General features: G+C 41.9%; 1 protein-coding gene across 8 annotated transcripts in view; it reads right to left on the bottom strand.

The window, feature by feature from the left end:
- TENM1 (teneurin transmembrane protein 1) overlaps positions 1-20,000 on the bottom strand; it is a 388,748-nt gene that overhangs the window by 119,039 nt on the left and 249,709 nt on the right. For 5 of the 8 annotated variants that reach the window (XM_077922107.1, XM_077922113.1, XM_077922108.1 and 2 more), the window contains 3 exons: positions 19,419-19,613; positions 8,674-8,820; positions 3,473-3,689 (listed from right to left, as the gene is read on the bottom strand). In XM_077922107.1, coding sequence (XP_077778233.1) covers positions 3,473-3,689; positions 8,674-8,820; positions 19,419-19,613 — 559 coding nt within the window. The remainder of the gene's footprint in view (positions 1-3,472; positions 3,690-8,673; positions 8,821-19,418; positions 19,614-20,000) is intronic. The other 3 variants (XM_077922110.1, XM_028714302.2, XM_077922114.1) reach the window with 1 other exon arrangement.

The following is a 20,000-nucleotide window of genomic DNA, read 5'->3' as shown; positions in this document are numbered from 1 at the left end:
CTTTAGAGCAAAACCATTCTATAACCCATTACTTGCATACAAAAACACAAAATGCTGAAAGCCCCATTCCTTCACAGGGGCATTTTAATACCTGCCTCTTATTGTTTCCACATCATACAAGCCTCCCAGCTTCCTTTAAAAGCATGTTTGGCATGCAATTTTGACATTCAGCACAAAGAACAATTAAGATCCATATCGTGTTAATTGCAGCACATAGGAAATGAATCCAAATGTTGCCTTTTTTGTTTTCAAAGGTAGAATGGTTGTTTTTTCCCCTTCTTCCTATTAACCTTTGGTGCAACCTCAAATCTGTTTTACACCTAGCATGGTCTAACCTAATATTTTTTATTTAATTACATTCATATCCTGCTTATCTTTCATGATGGATCTCAGAGTGGTGTGTGTGGAGTCCTCAGGTGGCTGCCAATCCAGGCACTGATCTAATAAAGATATTATCCTATCCTTATTTTGGGATTTCTCCCTCTCTAGTACATCAGCACAACTAGCTATATTTTCTCCTTCAGTACAACAATGTTTAAGAACCAAGAAATCTAATTTACAGGCCAAGGTACATGAGAAACTGTTAGGTATTATGGATGATCTGTGGCTGTCGACACCAGTACATAAATTATAGTTGCCTGGGGTGGGCTGCTGTATAAAACCTTATGAGCTGCATATTTCAAATGTTACTCCCTTTTCAGAGGAAAATATCAGTAACCTTGCCTTCAGAGCATTAAACTACTTCTCTATAGTCACACCGAAACACACATATGTATTATAGACTCAAAGGTATATCATTCACTCACACAACCACCATTATTTTTCAGCAAACTGAATCTAAGGCACATTGATGATAATTCCATGTTTGAATAAGAACTGATGAGAATTTCCTGGCTGGATGAGGAATTACATCATACTATTCCCTGACAGAGAAGGAGTGGCCAGCTGGTTCAGGAAGACCAGTGGTGCAAGCCATGGAGGGACTGAACCTAGGCCTTGCTACCAGGCCTGAGCCAGTCAGCCAGCAGCCCCTTTGACCAGAGAACCAAAACAGGCCCCCAAGAGGCAGCACCTCTTGAACCAGATTCACCCTAAGGAACTGTCCCTTCTGTACCCCAGAGGCCTCATGCTGACTGTGCTGGCATTTGGAGTTAAAACGCTAACCAGAAGTTGAACTTAATACTGTGCATTCCTACTGAAGGGCACACTTAACTTGGATAGAATCACCATGAGACTCTGAGTTTAGGAAAATAAGAAAGCTACATTCATTCAGGAAAGTATATGCTGGCTAAGAAATATCCTAGCTAAGGTGACATTGCCTTGAGCCATGCTTGCTCTTGTACCTCAGTAAGCAGGACAGAAAAGACGTATCCTCTCCTAAGGTGAGGATGAAGAAGCAGGAAGCAGGTAATGAGGTCAAAAAGCCTATCAGTCTAGCACCTGAGGAAAGGTCACCACAGGTTAGGTCAGAAAGGACAGTTGAGGAAACCTGGGAGGTTACTCCCTCTATCTACTTTTTCCTATGTAGGCACATCAGCCTCCAAGCAGAGTTGCACCCCAATGCTTCCAATAGACTGTGAGCCATAATAGCAAGGCTCAAAGATAAATGACTACTCTTTAAAGTCACTCTACTTTTCGTGAAAGGAGAGATCAAGATGTACAGAAGGGCTCAGTTGAACTCCAGACCTTGTCAGGAGGATAAGACTAATAGCCATAATGGCAGTATGTTGCCTCCAGGAGAAAAAGCAGCATCGCTTCTCAATACAGTTACTTGGGAACTACAGGAGATGGCTATTGCCCTCATGTCATGATGCTGAACCTTTCAAGAGACATCAGGGCTAGCTACTGTGGGAAACAGGATGCTGGACTAGATAGGCCTTTGCTCTGATCCAGGAGAGTCTTTTCTGCTTAGACTTAGCCAAGCTCATGCAACTCCAGCCTGATACTACCTGCTTAAGCAAGCCACCTTCAGAGGTTTGTTGTGGCTGTAGGATCCTGCTCATTTTTAGTTCAACAACAGAACAAACTGGTTTAAATGTCTTTATTGGTGTAAGGTACACAGAGCTATTTGTTAGATCAGGAAGATCTTTCTGTTCTTCTCTACTATGCTGGTTTCTGTCCACAGATTACCCCCTCCATGCCATTCCAAACAAACTGACACAGATCTACATCATGTACATCATTCAAGAGTCTCCCAAATGGCTCTTCCTTCACAAACTGCACCAGCTTAGCCCCACATATGAAGCGTCACTTTGCCTTTGGAAATTTCTCCCCAATTTAAGAACAACCAACGAAGAAGCCCAGTTCCAGATTTCAACTTTTTCACAGGAATATAAGTATTTGTACATCTAGCCCAGTGTTAAATATTGACTAGCTTTCCAGTGTCTCATCGGCCTCCTGGATCTCCCCCCCACCCCAATGGAGATGTCAAGGATTGAACTTGGGACCTTCTGCATCCAAACTATGAACTTACCATTGAGCTACAGTTCCTTCCACAGCAGTCAGAGCCTATTCTGTTATAGCCCCTGAATTCTTTGGGCAAGGGAATAGGAAGCTGCCTTTTACTGGGTCAGGCCATTAGTTCACCCAGCTTAGTATCATTGACATTGATTGCCAGAGGCTCTTCAGGGTTTCAGGTAAGACCTTCCTATCTGAAGATGCTGGAGACTGAAATGTTGTTCTACTGCTAAGCTGCTATGGCCCTTCCATAAATTTTGGTCCTATGCCTGAAAACATTCCAAAGACACACAGCCTTTCCTGCGTGTAGCAAACTAGTGCATCAGCATACATCATCCTGTCTGTGGTGTGCTCATTTACCACATGTGGGGAGTCCTTATGGCATGGTACGTTTCATTTATATACAACTTTTTAGCCCAAAGGTCCCCAAAGCAGTGAACAAGATTAACACATATGAACTCAAAAGAAACATACAATAAAAGTACAAGATATACATCAATCAAAGCAACATAAAATAGCATCAGAATTCAACCAAAAATACAGAAATATCATAGAATGTGACCATGAGCTCCTGAGATGATTCTACATGGGGCCATTTATCTTTCAAAAGGAAGTATCCTTCTTGGTCAGAGCTTCCCAAAAAAGCTTTAAAAGGACTGCAGCATTCTTCCTGTTGTTTTAAATGTAAACAAATGTAAACTATTTTTTATTAAGTTATTATTAAGTTAGACATTTTTGCATGTCAACACTATTTCATGACTGAAAACTGAAAACAGTATATATGTGTAAAAGACCTATGCAGCAAATCTAAAATATCTGTTTATGGCTTTATTTTAAGCGTGGAGAAGACCAGGCAATATTCCCCAAAGAAGTTATAAAGGATCATTTAATTCCACACACACACACACACACACACACACACACACACACCAACCATTCCTACCCGTGTAGTGGTTGAGTACCTTCAATTTGGAAAGCAGCTTTCAGTAGTAAAGAAAACACACAAAACACTTACCTGCTCTCAAATGAGACATCTCCTCGGATTACATGAGTGCTTTCCTTGCCAATAAGAAACTTGATTCTATCATAAAAGAGCCTTGGAGGATGCTGAGAGAAAGGAGGCTGGCTCTGCTGAATGAGGTCAAGGGGATCAGGGGACCCTTGACAGAGCGGGCTTGAATAGCAATTGCTTTGCTGGCAGCAGTCAGGGTCTATACAGTCTGTCAAACCATCTGAAATGGATAATACAGGAAAAAATGTTGCAATACAGCAGCCAAAGGATCAACGGCTGGGAAGAATGCATTATTTATTTATTTACCTGCATTTACGATCTCTTCCTAGGAAACATCTCAAAGAGACTTAACAATAGAAACACCATGGATATTATATGTGTGTGTGTGTGTGTGTGTGTGTGCGTGCGTGCGCGACAATTTCAGCATTCCTTGCTTACCATCCATACATCTATGCCCTACTTTTTCTCCACACAATGAAGTACCTGTGCAAGAAGGGGAAGGGTGAATCTCCAATGGGGGGTGATAAAAGGCTAGGTGACCCATAGTTGGAGATAACAGCCCCTGGACTGGTGGTAAGTAAAGAGCTAGGCAGGTGGGGGCCAGCTGAGGGGAGAGTTTAGAATGAAGTTGGTGGTGCAATAGCCAACAGAAGAATGGAGAATGAGCACTCACACTTTACATTGTGGGTGCCCTTTGAAGGATCGCACGTGGTGCTACGGTTCCCAGGGAGCTTACTGGCAAATAGGGGCTGGCTTGCCTCTCAGTGTTAATTTTTGGAGGTTCACACCCAGCCTCAGTAATCAAGTTTTTTGCTGGGAGGTGGGCTCAGCCACATTTATAAACAGGGGTGGAGCCAACAATAGCCAGGCAGTCGGCTCTGGAGGTTCACCCTTCCTACCCTCCCTTTGTTTAATGTTTCTTGTTAGCGGATTAACTTTTTCTTCCTGTTTAGAGGGCGCTGCTACAGTCTTTGACTGGTTACTGTTGAAGGAATGGGAAGAAATTTCCCTGCATTGGAAGGTTTTGTCTTCCCCGTAGCAATTCGTCACAACTTTGGCGGTTATGGCCTTGGGTGGAATCCTGTAGTCTTTTCTCCCCTATATGGGGTGGGGGGTGGGGTGAAGTGGTGACTCACCCCCCTGCGGCAGGGATTTCAGGGTCCCCTCTTAAAGGGGCTATGTATGTGTGTCACTGGCCATACACTGAAAGGTCATCAATGAACTACCCTGCATGTGGGGATATGGGCTTGGTTGCCTGCTACACTTATGTCTCACAAAGCACCCCCATATCCCATTTACCCTGATGAGCCCCAGTTCCCCCCGGCTGAGGGACTGGGAGGTATACATGCCCAAGGCCTAAGCCAAGGTCTTCCTACATTCAGAAGTTTAATAAAGTTTGGCCTAATTTTAATTCCATATCCCTGGGGACTGGGGCTGTTGCCACCTGGTCACACAATGCAAGAAGGTAAATATATTGAAAGCAGAGTAGCGAGGTAAGGAAAACAAGGTGCGGCACCTCCTATTCAATATGAAATGAGGAAGAGAGAAGAAAAAAGGAGATACATGTTGGACTGCTGTGCAAGATCAGTAAGCAGAAGAATTAAGGACAGAGATAAGCAGCTTACAATGTGAGATAGGAAGATCAGAAAATAATACTGTGCAATAATCTATATGTGAAAGAATGATAAGCTGAGTTAGTTTTATCTACATCAGTAAGGAAAAAAAAACAATGGAGAAGGAAGGAAGGAAGGAAAATAAAAGTAGGAAAGCTAGGTTCAAGTTTAGCTAGAGTATTTGGGATGGAATGACAGCAAGTTCCTATATATTTTTTGCTCTGTGTTGTAAAGGTAAAGGTAAGGTAAAGGACCCCTGGACGGTTAAGTCCGGTCAAAGGCGACTGTCGGGTGCAGTGCTCATCTTGCTTTTCAGGCCAAGGGAGCCGGCACTTGTCCATAGACAGCTTTCCGGTTCATGTGGCCAGCATGACTAAACCGCTTCTGGCGCAATGGGACACCATGACGAGTGTCAGAGCACACAAAAACGCTGTTTACCTTCCTGCCGCAGCAGTACCTTTTAATCTACTTGCACTGGTATGCTTTCAAACCACTTAGTTGGCAGAAGCTGGGACAGAGCAATGGGAGCTCACCCCGTTGCATGGATTCGAACCACCAATCTTCCGATCGGCAAGCCGAAGTGGCTCAGTGGTTTAGACCACAGCGCCAACAGCGTCCTGTGTTGTATATACAATAAACAACTAATATACAACACAGTGCTATTTTTCTAATAAAAGAGGTGCCTGAATTCACCATGAACACCTCCCTTGTTCTCTTATAATGGCAATGCACCCACCTGAGAGGTGCTGGAATTGAGTTCCAGCTGGAAAAAAAGCCCTGCTGCCATCTTATAAAATATCAGGACAGTTTACAGCAACATATGATAAAACAATAAAATACAAAACAACATTAAAAACCTTGCAAAACAATTGTTTTAAAATGGTTAAACAAAAGTTATTCAAAACTGCTATGTGGGCCTGTTGGCATAAAAAAATCTTGAAGAGACACTTAAAAGTCAAAAGTGAAGATGTCTGATGTATTTCTGCTTAAAGAATGTTCCCCAGCACGGAGATGGGCAACACTAAATGCCTAACTTTTGTTTGAGGTAAGTTGGGCCTCTGTGGCATGAAGGGCAACTAACATTGCTACTCTGGATTATCTCAGCTAGGATATAAGGGCTCAGGCAGTCTGTAAAAGATACAAGATCCAAGTGGTCAGGGCTTTGTATGTTAACATAAGAGAGTTCAACCTGGCCTGGTAGCAGATGAGCAGCCAATGGAGATGTTTTAGCAGAGGTGTCACATCACCTGCACCAGCTGGAGTTTCAGGGCCAAGGGCAGCCTCACATTGCAGTAATCTAGTTTCAAGGGCAAGAAGATCAAACGCATCCATTCTTAAGGAAATCAGCCCTGAGTGCTCACTGGAAGGACAGATCATGAAGCTGAGGCTCCAGTACTTTGGCCACCTCATGAGAAGAGAAGACTCCCTGGAGAAGACACTGATGCTGGGAAAGATGGAGGGCACAAGGAGAAGGGGGTGACAGAGGATGAGATGGTTGGATAGTGTTTTCGAGGTTACCAGCATGAGTTTGACCAAACTGCGGGAAGTAGTGGAGGACAGAGGTGCCTGGCGTGCTCTGGTCCATGGGGTCACGAAGAGTCGGACACGACTAAATGACTAAACAACAACAAGTCTCAAGGTTACCAATGCTAGGACTCTAGTAGTCAGATCCTCCTGATCCAGATATGGCTACAGCTGGTGTACAAAATGAAGGCACTCCTAGTTACAGAGGGCACTTTGGACTCTAACAGCATAGATGCGTCCACAAGCTACATACTTGCTAGGATTGTACCCTTTGTTAGTCCAGCCCACTGACATTAACAGACACTGTTTTTAGGATGCTTCCTATAATATTTTATAGTACAGATATGTTTGCCATTCAGGGCTCCTCCAGAAGGAAAGGCAGGATATAAAAGCAATACATAACAACATTAAAATTGTTTCAACTTCTGCTGCTGGGATTGTTTTTTGAGGCCTTGGTTTTGGAGATCTTATTTTGTATGCAAAAACACCAATAAAAACTACCATTGTCTGTTGCTCTTTTCAAGGGGGGGGGTTTAGAAGGATGGGGGTCAAAGGAGGGCTGTAACTGCAGGTTGTAGGATGGCAAGATTGGGGCCTGGATCAAATTTGGAACACTTCCGCTTTTACTCAATACCAGCTGCACAGCCTAAGTAAGAATATCTGGTAATCAGAGTGAATATCTGCTTGGAGGCTTGGACACATCTCTGTAGAGCCACAGCATGCTCTATGCTCTACAGAAAGCTTAGAAGTGATGTGATCCTCACCCAGACTGCTTGCAATCTGCAGTCTTGTTGGTTCTGGTTTTAGGTAGTGCCATTATTCTGGAGCCTGAGGCTCTAATGTGAGAATGTCACACTCAGAGATTTCAGCACAGGCTTTCCAGGCAGTTTATATGGAACCATCTCTGCTGCTTTTTGAACAATAGCTGGACATACAAAAGCGTGTGTGTGTGTGTGTGTGTGTGTGTGTGTGTGAACCTTTTCAGCAGATTTGAAATATCATCTTAGATCATCTTTTGCCAGCCTGGTGCCCTCCAGATATTTTAGGCCACTCCCAGTCAGGAAACTTGTGGCTGCTGTGCCAAAGGAGCAAAGTGGGAGAGGCAAACAGGAATAAAATGAAAGTAGTAAAATGTGGCAATTTCTCAGAAAACTCAGAAATTTTTGCCACAGCGGGCATCAGCTGAACACGGCTGCTATCATTAAGTCCTGCCAGCATGGCACAGATGTACGCCACAAGCTCAAATCAGCACTCCACAGCTGTGCATCTGTTGCACTGTTTCAGATTGAGAGAGGTGCCTTTAATGTTATGTGCATATTTGAAGATGAAGAGTTTGGAGGTGGGAAGAAATGGTTGGGAGGACACATTATTATCCCACTTCAGAGAATCGTGTCTGAATTGTGCACTCTGTGGTGTGGTCCTTCACTTTGTTTATTTGCCAGTTTAAATATTCATGTGATATAGTTGCTTTAAGCCCCAAATAGGCTCACAAATAACAGAAAATTAAAAGAGTGAAATTAGTTTAAAAACGAGCAAGCAACAAGCTTGCTAATCAAAACAGGATCAGTACTAAAAACTTAAATGGTAAGTTACTTTTGATTACAGATAGCCCTCGGCGGGATGGGAAGTAAGACAGCAAAAAGGCAATAAAAGGTAAAGGTAAAGGGACCTCTGACCATTAGGTCCAGTCATGACCGATGCTGGGGTTGCAGCGCTCATCTCGTTTATTGGCCGAGGGAGCCAGCGTACAGCTTCCGGTCATGTGGCCAGCATGACTAAGCCACTTCTGGCGAACCAGAGCGGCACACGGAAACGCCGTTTACCTTCCCGCTGGAGCAGTACCTATTTATCTACTTGCACTTTGACGCGCTTTCAAACTGCTAGGTTGGCAGGAGCAGGGACCGAGCAATGGGAGCTCACCCCGTTGCGGGGATTTGAACCGCCAACCTTCCGATCGGCAAGTCCTAGGCTCTGTGATTTAACCCACAGCACCACCTGCATCCCTCAAAAAGGCAATACATAGGATCTAATTGTAAAAAACATGGGGGTAATAAAGCATGCCCGTACCTCCATCATTATCGATGCTGTCTCCACACATCATTTCCATGACAACATTGCATCCCATTCCGCTCCAGCCCACCTGGCAGACACAGTGCCATCCATTCTGATCAAGTGTGCATCTTCCATTTCCATAACACAGACCTGGGCAACCATCTAGGAAGAGAACAATTAAACAAAACTTTATATATTATCATTGTCCATGATAATTTTTATCAGTCAATCAATTTTATTACCAATGTGACATATTACCACTCTCCTTGCTATACAACCATTCTGTCATAGCTGAATACTGTTTGTGCAAATGGTCAACAGAGATGAGTTATCAGCTGAAGGAAAAGTTGTTTTAGAGCTTCTTGAATAGAAGCTTGAGACAAGCACTTAGTAAGGGTGGGTGAATCTCTATTTTGGACAGATTCTCCCAGTTTCTCATTTTCCCAATCTTAAATTCAGTCCTTCACATTTCCTCATCAGTTTCTGGCTATACACACACACACACACACACACACACACACACACACATATTTATGTATATGGTCCTCTTGAAAATTCATCTGCATTATGGAGCAAATTTCTCCTTTCAGTCTAGTATATACATTTTTTCACAAGCAAGTTTTCCCTATTACAACACATTTTGTATGTTATTTTCACGATATACAACACTTTTTATATACATTTTTGTACATATTGCCTGGTTGGATAACTGCCCTGTAAAATTTGGAGAAGTCCGCATTTCAAAGGATAGTTGTGTTTCAAATCTTATACTGTTGAAAAATGTGAGTTAGGTAGGTTTAAATGTGAACTGCATCAAATTTCTCCTGTATCCCTAATAACATGCAGCCTGATTCTATGCAGGTTTATCCCATAGTGAGTCCCACTATACTAAATGAAGCTTGCTCCCAAATAAGTGTGCTCTGATCAGCTTATGGATCACACCCTGGACCACACGTAGGGATGAAGAACAGTTTTGTCTGGTTTACATTTTTAGGCAAACTAACTTGATTCTCACCTCCTGGACTAATGCATGGAAAGGAACATAATCTTTGGATTTCACACTTCTCTGACTTTGCAATACAGCTCTCAGCATTATAGGATAAAAACATTTAGAAATGCATACACTGAGCAAAAATATTATATAAATATGTATTTTCTTATGAAGTACATATATTAAAGTATTTAAATACAAATTCATGTACGAATTTTCATACAGATTTAAAAAACAAAACATGCAGATTAATATGGAAATAAGACTGAAAGGACTAATGAATAAACATTTGTGAAATTAACACAGACTGGAATAGACCGATCCACTATATTAAAAAAAACCTGCAGAGAATAACTGCTTTTATTCAACAGCTTATCAAAATTCAAACTTGGTCCAGTGAATTAAATATAACCCTGTAGTTTAGTACACTTAAGAACCCCAGTTCACTCATGATTGGCTTAACCTTCTCAGGTATCTTTTTATATTTATACCTAATACCTATAATCTCCTTAGTTTATTGATTGCACAAACTAACAAATTGAAACATCATATTCTACTTGCATTTCAGATGGTTTGTAACCCTTGTCTTTTGTAACATTCTTTTGGAATTCTCTATTTTTTAAGTGGGGCGGAGAAACCTCAGGCCCAGGGGGTAAATGTGGCCAACCAGGTCTCTGTTTGGCCTGCAGGGCTCTCTCCACACCACACACCCTTCCCAGCCACAGCTGCTCTCTCTCTCTCTCTCCACACACACACATGTCATGCTGCACAGACTCCTATAGCATGTTGCCTTATTAATATGTCAGTGAACCCTGATAATGCCTTTTGCTTGTCTGGGTAGAAAAGAGGAGGGGATGTTCAGAAACTAGCATACTGTACAAAACTAAAAATTGCATTTGTTGCTCTGCCTCTTTTGTCTCTGGCTCTACCCACCATTGGCAGAAAGGAATCATAGGACTGTAGAGTTGGGAGGGACCACAAGAGTCATCAAGTCCCAACCCAATGCTTTTTTTCTAGAAAAATAGGTGCTGGTACTCACCATAAAGTTGTTACAGTAAGTGCCACACTTTTTAACAACAACAACAACAACAACAACAACAACAAGGTACTGGTACTGCATACCCCTGAGTACCTCCTGAAAAAAGCACTGTCCAAACCCATGCAATGTATGAATATTTTGCTCAATTTTGGGTTCAAAACCACATCCCTCAGATTAGGAGTCTCCTGCTCTGCTGAGTTATCCCAGCACATATGCAGCCCTTAGGCTGAAAAAGCTTCTCTGTCCCTGCTTTTAAGTATGCCAAAAGAACTGCAACCTTGCAGTCCAGTCCTTTGTGTGTTTACACTGAAGTAAGTCCCACTATGTTCAGTGAGGTGCGAGCATGTTTTAAGACTGCAGCCTTAATACCCATAAATGGTTTGGATTCACTCTCTTTCTATGACATGCTCATCACAGCTTGAGTTTCAGCCAGCAGATGTGTTCAACAGAGCTTGCCTGCAGCATTCTGAAGCTGCTTAATTATGTTCTATTGATTGGTGAGCCTGAGTATTGGCAATAAGCTCTGAGCCAGCAGCTGTGTCTGGGGGCGGGCGGGGGCACACCAAGTTCTCAGCATTCATACTGCACTCCTAACATCCCTTAGCAAGGCAGACAGAATTATCTGTAGCTGTAGAAATTCAAACAACTGGCTAAAGAAGAACTCTGTCAAATAAGAATCAATAGGTCCACCACAAGATTCCTGCCAGAAGACTATGAAACTATGAAATTAGAGACTAGCAATGGACTGGGTGTGGGGAAGGCAAATATCAAAAAGGCTGTCTTCATCCCTACCAAGCTTCTTGAATACTAAGATCTGCAGAAGGGGCTTTCTTGGTACTTAGGTCACCCACATAAGTGTGTGGGAATGTCCTTCAAGAGATAACTTTCTCTCTGACAGCTGGGGATGCAAGAAGACAGTGATTTCCATTCCAATGTTCACTTGTCACCATCAACACTGTTTCTTTTCTGCTACGGTTCACTTTCCAACAAAGCGTGTTCTCCCTAACAGAGAGCACGTGTTGCGGTTGGGGGAACAAGCCACCCTCACATGACTGGGCAGATTTGGTGAGGAACCCAAGCCTTTAAGTGGTTGAAATTGGGTTGCTGGGGAGTTTTGATTGTTGCCAATTTGGAGGAGGGGTCAGAGTCTTTAAATATAGGGGCCAGACGTTGGACGTCCTCTTGGCCGTTTTGCATCGGATCACCCGCCCTCCCTCCCTTTAATAGGGTGGTTTTTTCTTGATCGCTTGACCTTGCTATGCCTGTCATGGGGTCGTCCGCCTTGGAGCGGGGGCCTGGTAGGAATTTTGCCATTTGGCTGATTGGCTGGTGCCAATTGGTTTTTGCCTACTGCGTAGCAAATCGTCACAACTTGTAAGGCTGGCGGTTAGGCATTGGTTAAATTGGTGCTTGGAGGGGTAAGTGCCTACCCCTCCAAATGATGCGGAAAGGGAATTCCGTTAAAGGAATCCAGGGGCTTGCCATTCTTTTCGTCCTTGTCCCTGGCATCGGACTTGGGCCGTGCAAGCCCCACAGGAACATGAGGGTGAGAAGTGAGGGACTGAGGCCCAGCTTCATTTCCTCACCCAATACTTGTTTCCCACGCTGGCTTCCGCTGGTGTCCGGAAGGGCCAGCTCTGTCCTTGAGGGCAAGGACAGATAGTCATAACCAATGCCTAAGCAACCACTCACATTTTTTGTATTTTGAATAAAGTTGTGGCCAAAATTATGCCAAAAACCTTAAACAAAAATTGATGTGTGAAGTGTGAATTTTTTGGGGGGTGGCATTGTGGGACTCAACACGCAAATACTGTCATTTGTCTTGCACTATTTAACTATTTATGTAACTTACATTCATTTCAGTGTAAACGTCAAAGCAATGTGGAAAAAAGACATTCACAACACACTGTAAAACAATGATATGAACAAATGCAAATTGCATTTACTTAACTGATTTCTGTTCCTGACCACAGACAAACATGTGAACTGCAGCAATTTCTGCCTCCTTTTCTGTTTTGTTAGAAGTCACCAACATCCATAGAGGCAGCCTTTAAGCTGTGTAAGTCCTTCTCCACTGAGGTGCCTGTTTCACCTTCATTGTACAGCAGTTGCCGTAAACTGAATTTACTTCTTTATCCTGGCCTTTGTCAATTAAGATCTTTTGTTTTGTGGTACCCACCTTTTATTGGATCTATACTTCTGCGTTCCATTTGGAATGATTGACTTGTTTTTATTATTGTTAGCAGTTTTATGTTTTATAACTTTATACTCCTTTGCTGTAAGTCACCCTGGGACCTTATATGGTGAAGGGGGGAAAGTAAGCTTATAAATAAAAAGAAATGAGTGGGGAATGGAGCCATTGACATTTTTTGAATCACATGCTTTTAACTATCCTAAACCTTGCCCCTTCAACAGAGCTATACCTCAGGCTTTGCAGACTTGAGTCACAGGGAGGCCCAGGCAAAAGAAGGAGGCGGACTACAAACATATGTTTCCCCCAAATGGTTTGCATTTTCTCCCCCCCCCCAAGCTCGCTCCTTAACAGCTTCCCTCCAACAAGTCACGAGCATAACATAGCAGAAAACAGAACCAGCATTTGTGTACCTAAATGAAAATATATAAACCTTTCAGTATTAATTTGCCATCTGTTGATTAAGATGAAGTGCCTCCACTTTACTGAAAATAGGTCGTTTTGCTACCTTTGTGAATGGAAGATATCATTAATCTCATCTTGTTATCTCAATGACCATTAAAAGAAAGGTTTCCAGCGGTAACATTGTGTGAAATAAATACACTGCAGTTATTTTTAATAGTTATTGTTATCTATCCAGGAGTGTTTCATCGTCTTTTGCAACACGGACTGTTCTAATGAGCTGAATAGCAAAATCTGATGGCTCTGATCCAACTATATATGTGGCATAGCGGCTGGCCGCTACGTGTGCAGTCCCATCTACCTGGAATCAGTACTGAGCTGCAGCATGGCCTTGGTGACATGCTGGAGTTAAATAAGGTTGATGCCTCCAACCCCTTAAGTATGAATGTCAGTTAGGTTTTTTTTTGTGGATGTTTGGAAGCATCAAAGACACAGTAGATGTCAATTGTAATAAAATGTGGGATGGAATTATCTGAAAATCCTGATGTCGATCTTAACCACATGAATTTTTTTCTAATCCCTGTCTTGCTTCTTAATCTCTGCAAGAAGCAGTACCCTTTTGCTTAATATATATACAAAATTCAAGTATAGTATATGCATCAATATATGCATTATTGTACAAATGATATTACATGCATGCTATATGCTTATACATTCCAAGTTTCCTAAGCTAGCATTTCAAACATATACATGCAAACATGTATATAATTGTATAATGATATGTATGTTTTAATTCGTTTCTAAAATTGTGCTGTGGAAATATAGTACAGCATTGGGTTTGCCTCTTTTATACATATTCTGCATGTAACATACGCATATAAGTTTACATGTAATTAGCTACGCCTGGTATAAGGTAGCCTCTCAATGCCCCCAACACAATGTCCCCACATTCTACTCATGAAATGACTGAGAGCATGAAGGTGGAGCGGGATCATGCCTCCTTGCTCGATCCATGAAGTTTCCACATCTACTGGCATGCAATTCCTACAGGCATCTCTTTATCTCTGTTCTGCATTCAATCCAGAGAAGTGAGATCCTTCTCTCCCTCATCAGTCGGGCTTTCTCTGGTTGTTGAAAAGTCCCCCCCACCTCCAGCAACTGCTCAGTGCTTTGATTTAATATTTTGCTGCACTTTGCAAAAAAATTTTTGCATTTCTTTAAATTTTAGCTTTGTGTTTTTATAGTTGCATTCTTTCCTGCAAAGTGCTTAGAGATTTTTCTGTTACACAGTCTGTACACTGCATAAATGAATGAAGAAATAAATTATTTAATCAATGCATGTGAACACAGGATCCAACTCCTAGGGGCTGAGGTCCCTTTGCCCCCCCCCCAATAAAATATTTGAGGCAGCTGGTCCCCTGCAAAACTGATGGGCATTGCCATTTAAATAGTGTGCATGTGCCACATCTTATGATCAGTTTATGTGGGGTGGGGCTTACCTACCCACCCATCCCAATATTTTATTCAAGTTGGCACCCCTGCATGCAAACATAAAAAGAGCTCAAACCAGAAAGAAGTCCTTTTAGTTCAGCATCCTGCTGTTGCCAACCAGATGCCTGGATTAATTATAACTGGATTTTTTATTTAAAATGTAACCAAGAGCACAAGAAAGACACGTTTAGGGTTTTGGTTTTTGCTGGTGTTCAAAGGAAATTCAGTAATCAAACAGAAAATATGCCTGCAAGTGAATTAAGAAGGAACCAGTGTATTTAAAAAGAGCTGGTATCTGGCCAACCTGTTTCTATAAATGCAGACACCCAAGTCTCCTGCATGCAATTAAAACCTTTATGGATTTAAAACAACAACAACAACTTTGGGAACATCTAGATGACATTTTGCCAAGGCTACACTATTAAATGTCTTGAAGAAAATGTATCATTTTTCATTAAAATTGAACAGTTACATTTCCACAGCTGAGCAATGACTTCTGAACAGAGCTGTGAGTTCTAGATTCTTATTAGGAATATCATTAGAAATTAGCCTTGGGGTAGAGGGGAAGGAAAGAAAGGGACGTCTTTAATAACTAGCACAATATTTAAATCCTGTAAAGTGAAGGGACAGAATATAGGAATTATTTAAACTGTCTGATGGTTTTGGTCTCACAGAGCTTCTATTAAATGAAACTGAAATGGGATGTATGTTTTCTAATGGTTATGTCAGTATTATTTCACACAGAATCCGTGAAAAGGAACTCAATTAGGGCGAGCAGAAACAAAATAGAATAGTGCTCTTGTGCTTTTGGTAGTTTTGTAGAAGAGAAAATTCCAGTAGATGACTTTTCCAGCCCTATTAATTAGGGTGGCCACTTAGCAATGGAGTCTCCAACGTTTTTCGGTTAGTGGGCGCATTTGGAATTTGGAGAGAGTACCATGGGTGCCCATCACAAAATGGCTGCCACTTTGAGAAGAGTAGAAAAAGAGACAAGTGCCAGCAGCAGTCACCGAAGCACTTGCTCTCAAGAGCAAGTCCAGAATGGAAGGGATGAGGGGACTCCAACCTTAGCAGCCAACAAAATGTGGGAATGTTTAAGGAAGAATAGGCAAAGCCCAAATTTAGCAAGGAGCAGTGTTTTTTCAACAAAGACTTACTGAGACATTTGTGGGCACCACAAGATGTAATGCTGGACACCCTGGTTTCCATAGACACTATGCCCCTTGGCTTCGTATCATCAAAAAAGGGGCTATGTGCCACTGAAAATGTAATTTTCTAAAAGAAAAAAATGTACCCCAATTTGCATAAATTTGCATATATTGATTTATCTGAATTGCATAGACCAATCTCTTTGTAGATACAAATTTAGAAATAATTAAATTTCACAGGAGGAAAGCTAATTAATTCCCCACTCAAAATACAGTAAGCCCACAATTTACATGCATTTAATTTGGGCGGATTTAGTTTTATGCGTCTGGCAGAAATAAAAAAAGAGGGCAGAAAGGGGGCCAGGTTCTGGGAGAAATAACTTTGAGATTCCTACTCATCATTTAACCCAATGTGTCTGACTATATGTGATTTTGGCTTTAGGCACAATCCCTGGAACATACCCCCCGCATAAACTGCAGGCTTACTGTACTGCTAATAAATAAACTATTCAATGAATTGGTAATTCATCCACAAATGAGCAGGTCCACTTCTGATTTCTCACCCAGATCAAAATCAATACCACTTAAATGAATTACACCCCATTCACCGGTCATCACCCCTCCGAATGAATTAAATAAATAATATGCATATTTCCTTCCAAGAAATATATTCAAGGCATAGAATCATAGAATTGTAGTTGGAAAGGACTCCAAGAGGCATCTAGTCCTTCTGCAATGCAGGAATCTCAACTAAAGCATCCACGGCCTATGGCCATCCAACCTTGACTTAAAAACTTCCAATGATGGAGAATCTTCCACCTTCCAAGGGAGTCTACTTCTCTCCTCTTACCATCAAAAGGTTCTTCCTAATGTTTAGTCAGAATGTCCTTTCTTGTAACTTGAAGCCACTGGTTCTGGTCCTACTCTCTGAAGCAGGAGAAAACAAGCTTGATCCTTCTTCCATGTGACAGCTTTTTAGATATTTGAAGATGTCTATCATATCTCCTCTCTGTCTATCATATCTTTTCTAAACATACCCAATTCCCTCAACCATTCCTCATAAGGCTTGGTTTCCAGACTCTTGATCATCTTGGTTGATCTCATCGGCACACATCCCCACTTGTCAATATCCTTCTTAAATTGTGGTGCCCAGAACTGGACACAGTATTCCAGGTGTGGTCTGACCAAGGCAGAATAGAGTGGTACTATTACTGCCCTTAATCTGCACACTATACTTCTGTTTATGCAGCCTAAATAGTATTAGCTTGTTTTTGTTTTTTTTTTTTTTTTGCTGCTTGCATCATGCTGTTGAATTACATTAACTTTTTCACTTGTACTGGCAAGCTAGGTGCCCACCCCCCAATCTTATATTTGTGCGGTTGGTTCTTCCTGCCAAAGTGCATTCCTACCTTGCATTTGTCCCTATCAAAATTCATTTTGTTATAGTTTTGGCCCAGATCTCCAATCTGTTAAGGTCATCTAGAATCCCAATTCCATCTTCTGTGGCAGCTACCAATGCTTAAAATTCTTCATGCATCATAAAACTCAACAATATGTCATAAACTCAAAACCCTAAAAATCTATAGAAAAGGCAAAATGACTGACCTAAACTAGGCAACTGTAGAAAATTAATTCTAATTCAATCTGGGTCAGGGTTCTTATTAGGAGATGAGGTGGCTTTACTTCATTAATTGGCAGGACAGCAAGTTAGAGTTGTCACTGCCACAAGTCATATATTGATTCCTGAAATGTCCTTGGAAAGTGGTTTATAATGATGTCCTGTTCTGCTCCCTTCAGGGAAGTTGTAGGGGGCCAGGGCAGTATGGATGCCCCATGAACCCACTGAGAGAGATGTTTCCTTTTCTTTCCCAGGGGCATTTGATGATTCAATTCACGGTGCACAGCAGTGATGACCTGTGAGCTTGCTGATTTGTTATGAAAAAGGAAGTCTACCACCCACCACACAATTTACACTTCTGGACAAACAATGCAAGAGTACAACAGCTCAGACAGTGCTGGGAAAACTGGGCTGCCTGGTATGAAAAGGGGCACCTGGCCTACTTCCCATAATAAGCTTCATCTGGCCAAAACCCTCTTCTACACAATGCAGCTCAGTCTAAACTTCTTCCAGACACCTAACAAGTTTGGCTTACTGACTTTCAAGGAAAGAGATTCCACAGGCTCCTCTCCCAAATTCTCCCATTGTTGACCTGCTGTTAGAGCTGAGTTATAGTAATGTTTAATTTGGGCACCTCCCCTGGCTTGTACTGAGGAAGGAAATACTACCATACCTTGTATTCTGGCCCTCTCCTAAAAGAGAAAAGTAGCTCACTCTATCTTCAGGTAGCATTTCATCTATAATCAGCTGCTGGAGTCACTGCAGAGCTGGCTGGCTGGATCTGCAAGGGAGTTTCCCTCCTCAAGGGGAATATATAAGGGGTGGGAGAGGCAAATAACATGTATTTCCAAGAGGAATTGATTTAGTAGGACATTGCTTGAGGGACTTTTGCCTCTTCCAACACCATCTCCCTGTCAGGTGGATTACCAGCAACTGGACTAGGTTACAGCTCTGCAATTATCTTTCCTGGTCTCTTCCGTGGAGCAGAAAAACTCTTCCAATGTTTAATTTCAACAAATATGTTGCCTTTATTGCTCCTGGCTATGATGTTTCATCCTCTTTGCGCCAGGCACAACCTAGACCTACTTGTGGCGCAACAAGGCTCTATTCAGTCATGGCTCAGTAGTCAACTTCACCTGGTCTTTCATTTGCTTCCAATGTCACAATTTTCAGACATTTTCTTTCACCAGTTCGAAAATGTTTGGACTAGTGACACTATCAGCATGCAGAACACAATCTATCATTGTGTACATTCAGTATAAGCTACTGAACTTTATTTTGATTGGTTTTGTATATGTTCGTAGAATATTTTATTATACAACTGTACACCACCTTGAAATGCATGCATACAGACATAAATATCATAATAAAAAATAAACTAAAACCAGTATGTGCTAAAAGTATCATGTTTGCAGGGATGTGTATTGTCTTATTGCTACCTGTCAAATGTTATTCTGAATTATCCAGTTGTCTGTTTAATCCCAACCTGAACTGGAATGTGTGTGTGTGTGTACCAAAAGTCCAAAAGCAGTTTCTAGCAATAAAAATATAGATGGAAACCAGATACAATTTAAAAATAAAAAAGCAAGCAGTACGAACAAAGGCAACCTAACACCCAAGAGTAGGCTGAGCAAGTCATCAAAAAGCCAGGGAGTTGACTAGGAGTTGACTTGGTGACAGAAGACCAACAACAGCATTGCTGTCCATGCATCTAAAAGGAGAGATTTCCAAAGTCAGTGTGCACAGCACAATTTCCCGCAGCCCTACATAGTGTGTCATACAAAGTGAGGCAGTTTAAGCGCACACATAATTAACCTATTTATTTATTTAATAAAAAATTTATACTGCTTGATTGTAGAAAAAACCTCAATGGTACGCACCCAACTCACCAATGGTGCAATGGTCCCCTTCCCATCCAGGGCTGCATTCACACTTTCCATCTTTGCACTGCCCATGTTCAGTGCAGTGAGAAGTACATGTGCGCTCCTCGCATGTTGGGCCTACCCAGCCTTCTTCACACTGGCAGGTTCCTCTTGCACAAATACCATGGCTGCCACAATCCAGTACGCAGAGTTCTTTGAAAACAGAAATTAGCAGACCCAGTTAATTTAAGAAAGTAATAACAATGAAAGATTAATGTTCACGTCCGCAATTTCCTGAACGCAAGGCCAGGTTTGTTCAATGGGGTGGGTGTCTTGGTTCATGAACCACAGATGCTCTTACAGGGGAGCAATAAAGTTTTATTTAAGGCCTGCAATGGTCAGGCTACAGGTTCAGAACACCAAAGGGTCAACTAGAGAACAACAACCAGGGGTCTTAGACCAGACAAAAGCTACAAAGATGTCTTGACAAATGGACATGCCTCTTCCACCTGCTGTCAAAATAGAGGCATGTCATGCTCACTTGTGAGACACACCATTTGAGACAGATGTGCTTGGAAGCAGACATTACTACAAAAAGAA

Source organism: Podarcis muralis, chromosome Z (genome assembly GCF_964188315.1).
Source record: "Podarcis muralis chromosome Z, rPodMur119.hap1.1, whole genome shotgun sequence".
In the NCBI taxonomy this organism is placed as follows: Eukaryota; Metazoa; Chordata; class Lepidosauria; order Squamata; family Lacertidae; genus Podarcis; species Podarcis muralis.
The sequence above is the reverse complement of the archived record's forward strand: the minus strand, read 5'-3'. Positions and strand labels throughout refer to the sequence as shown.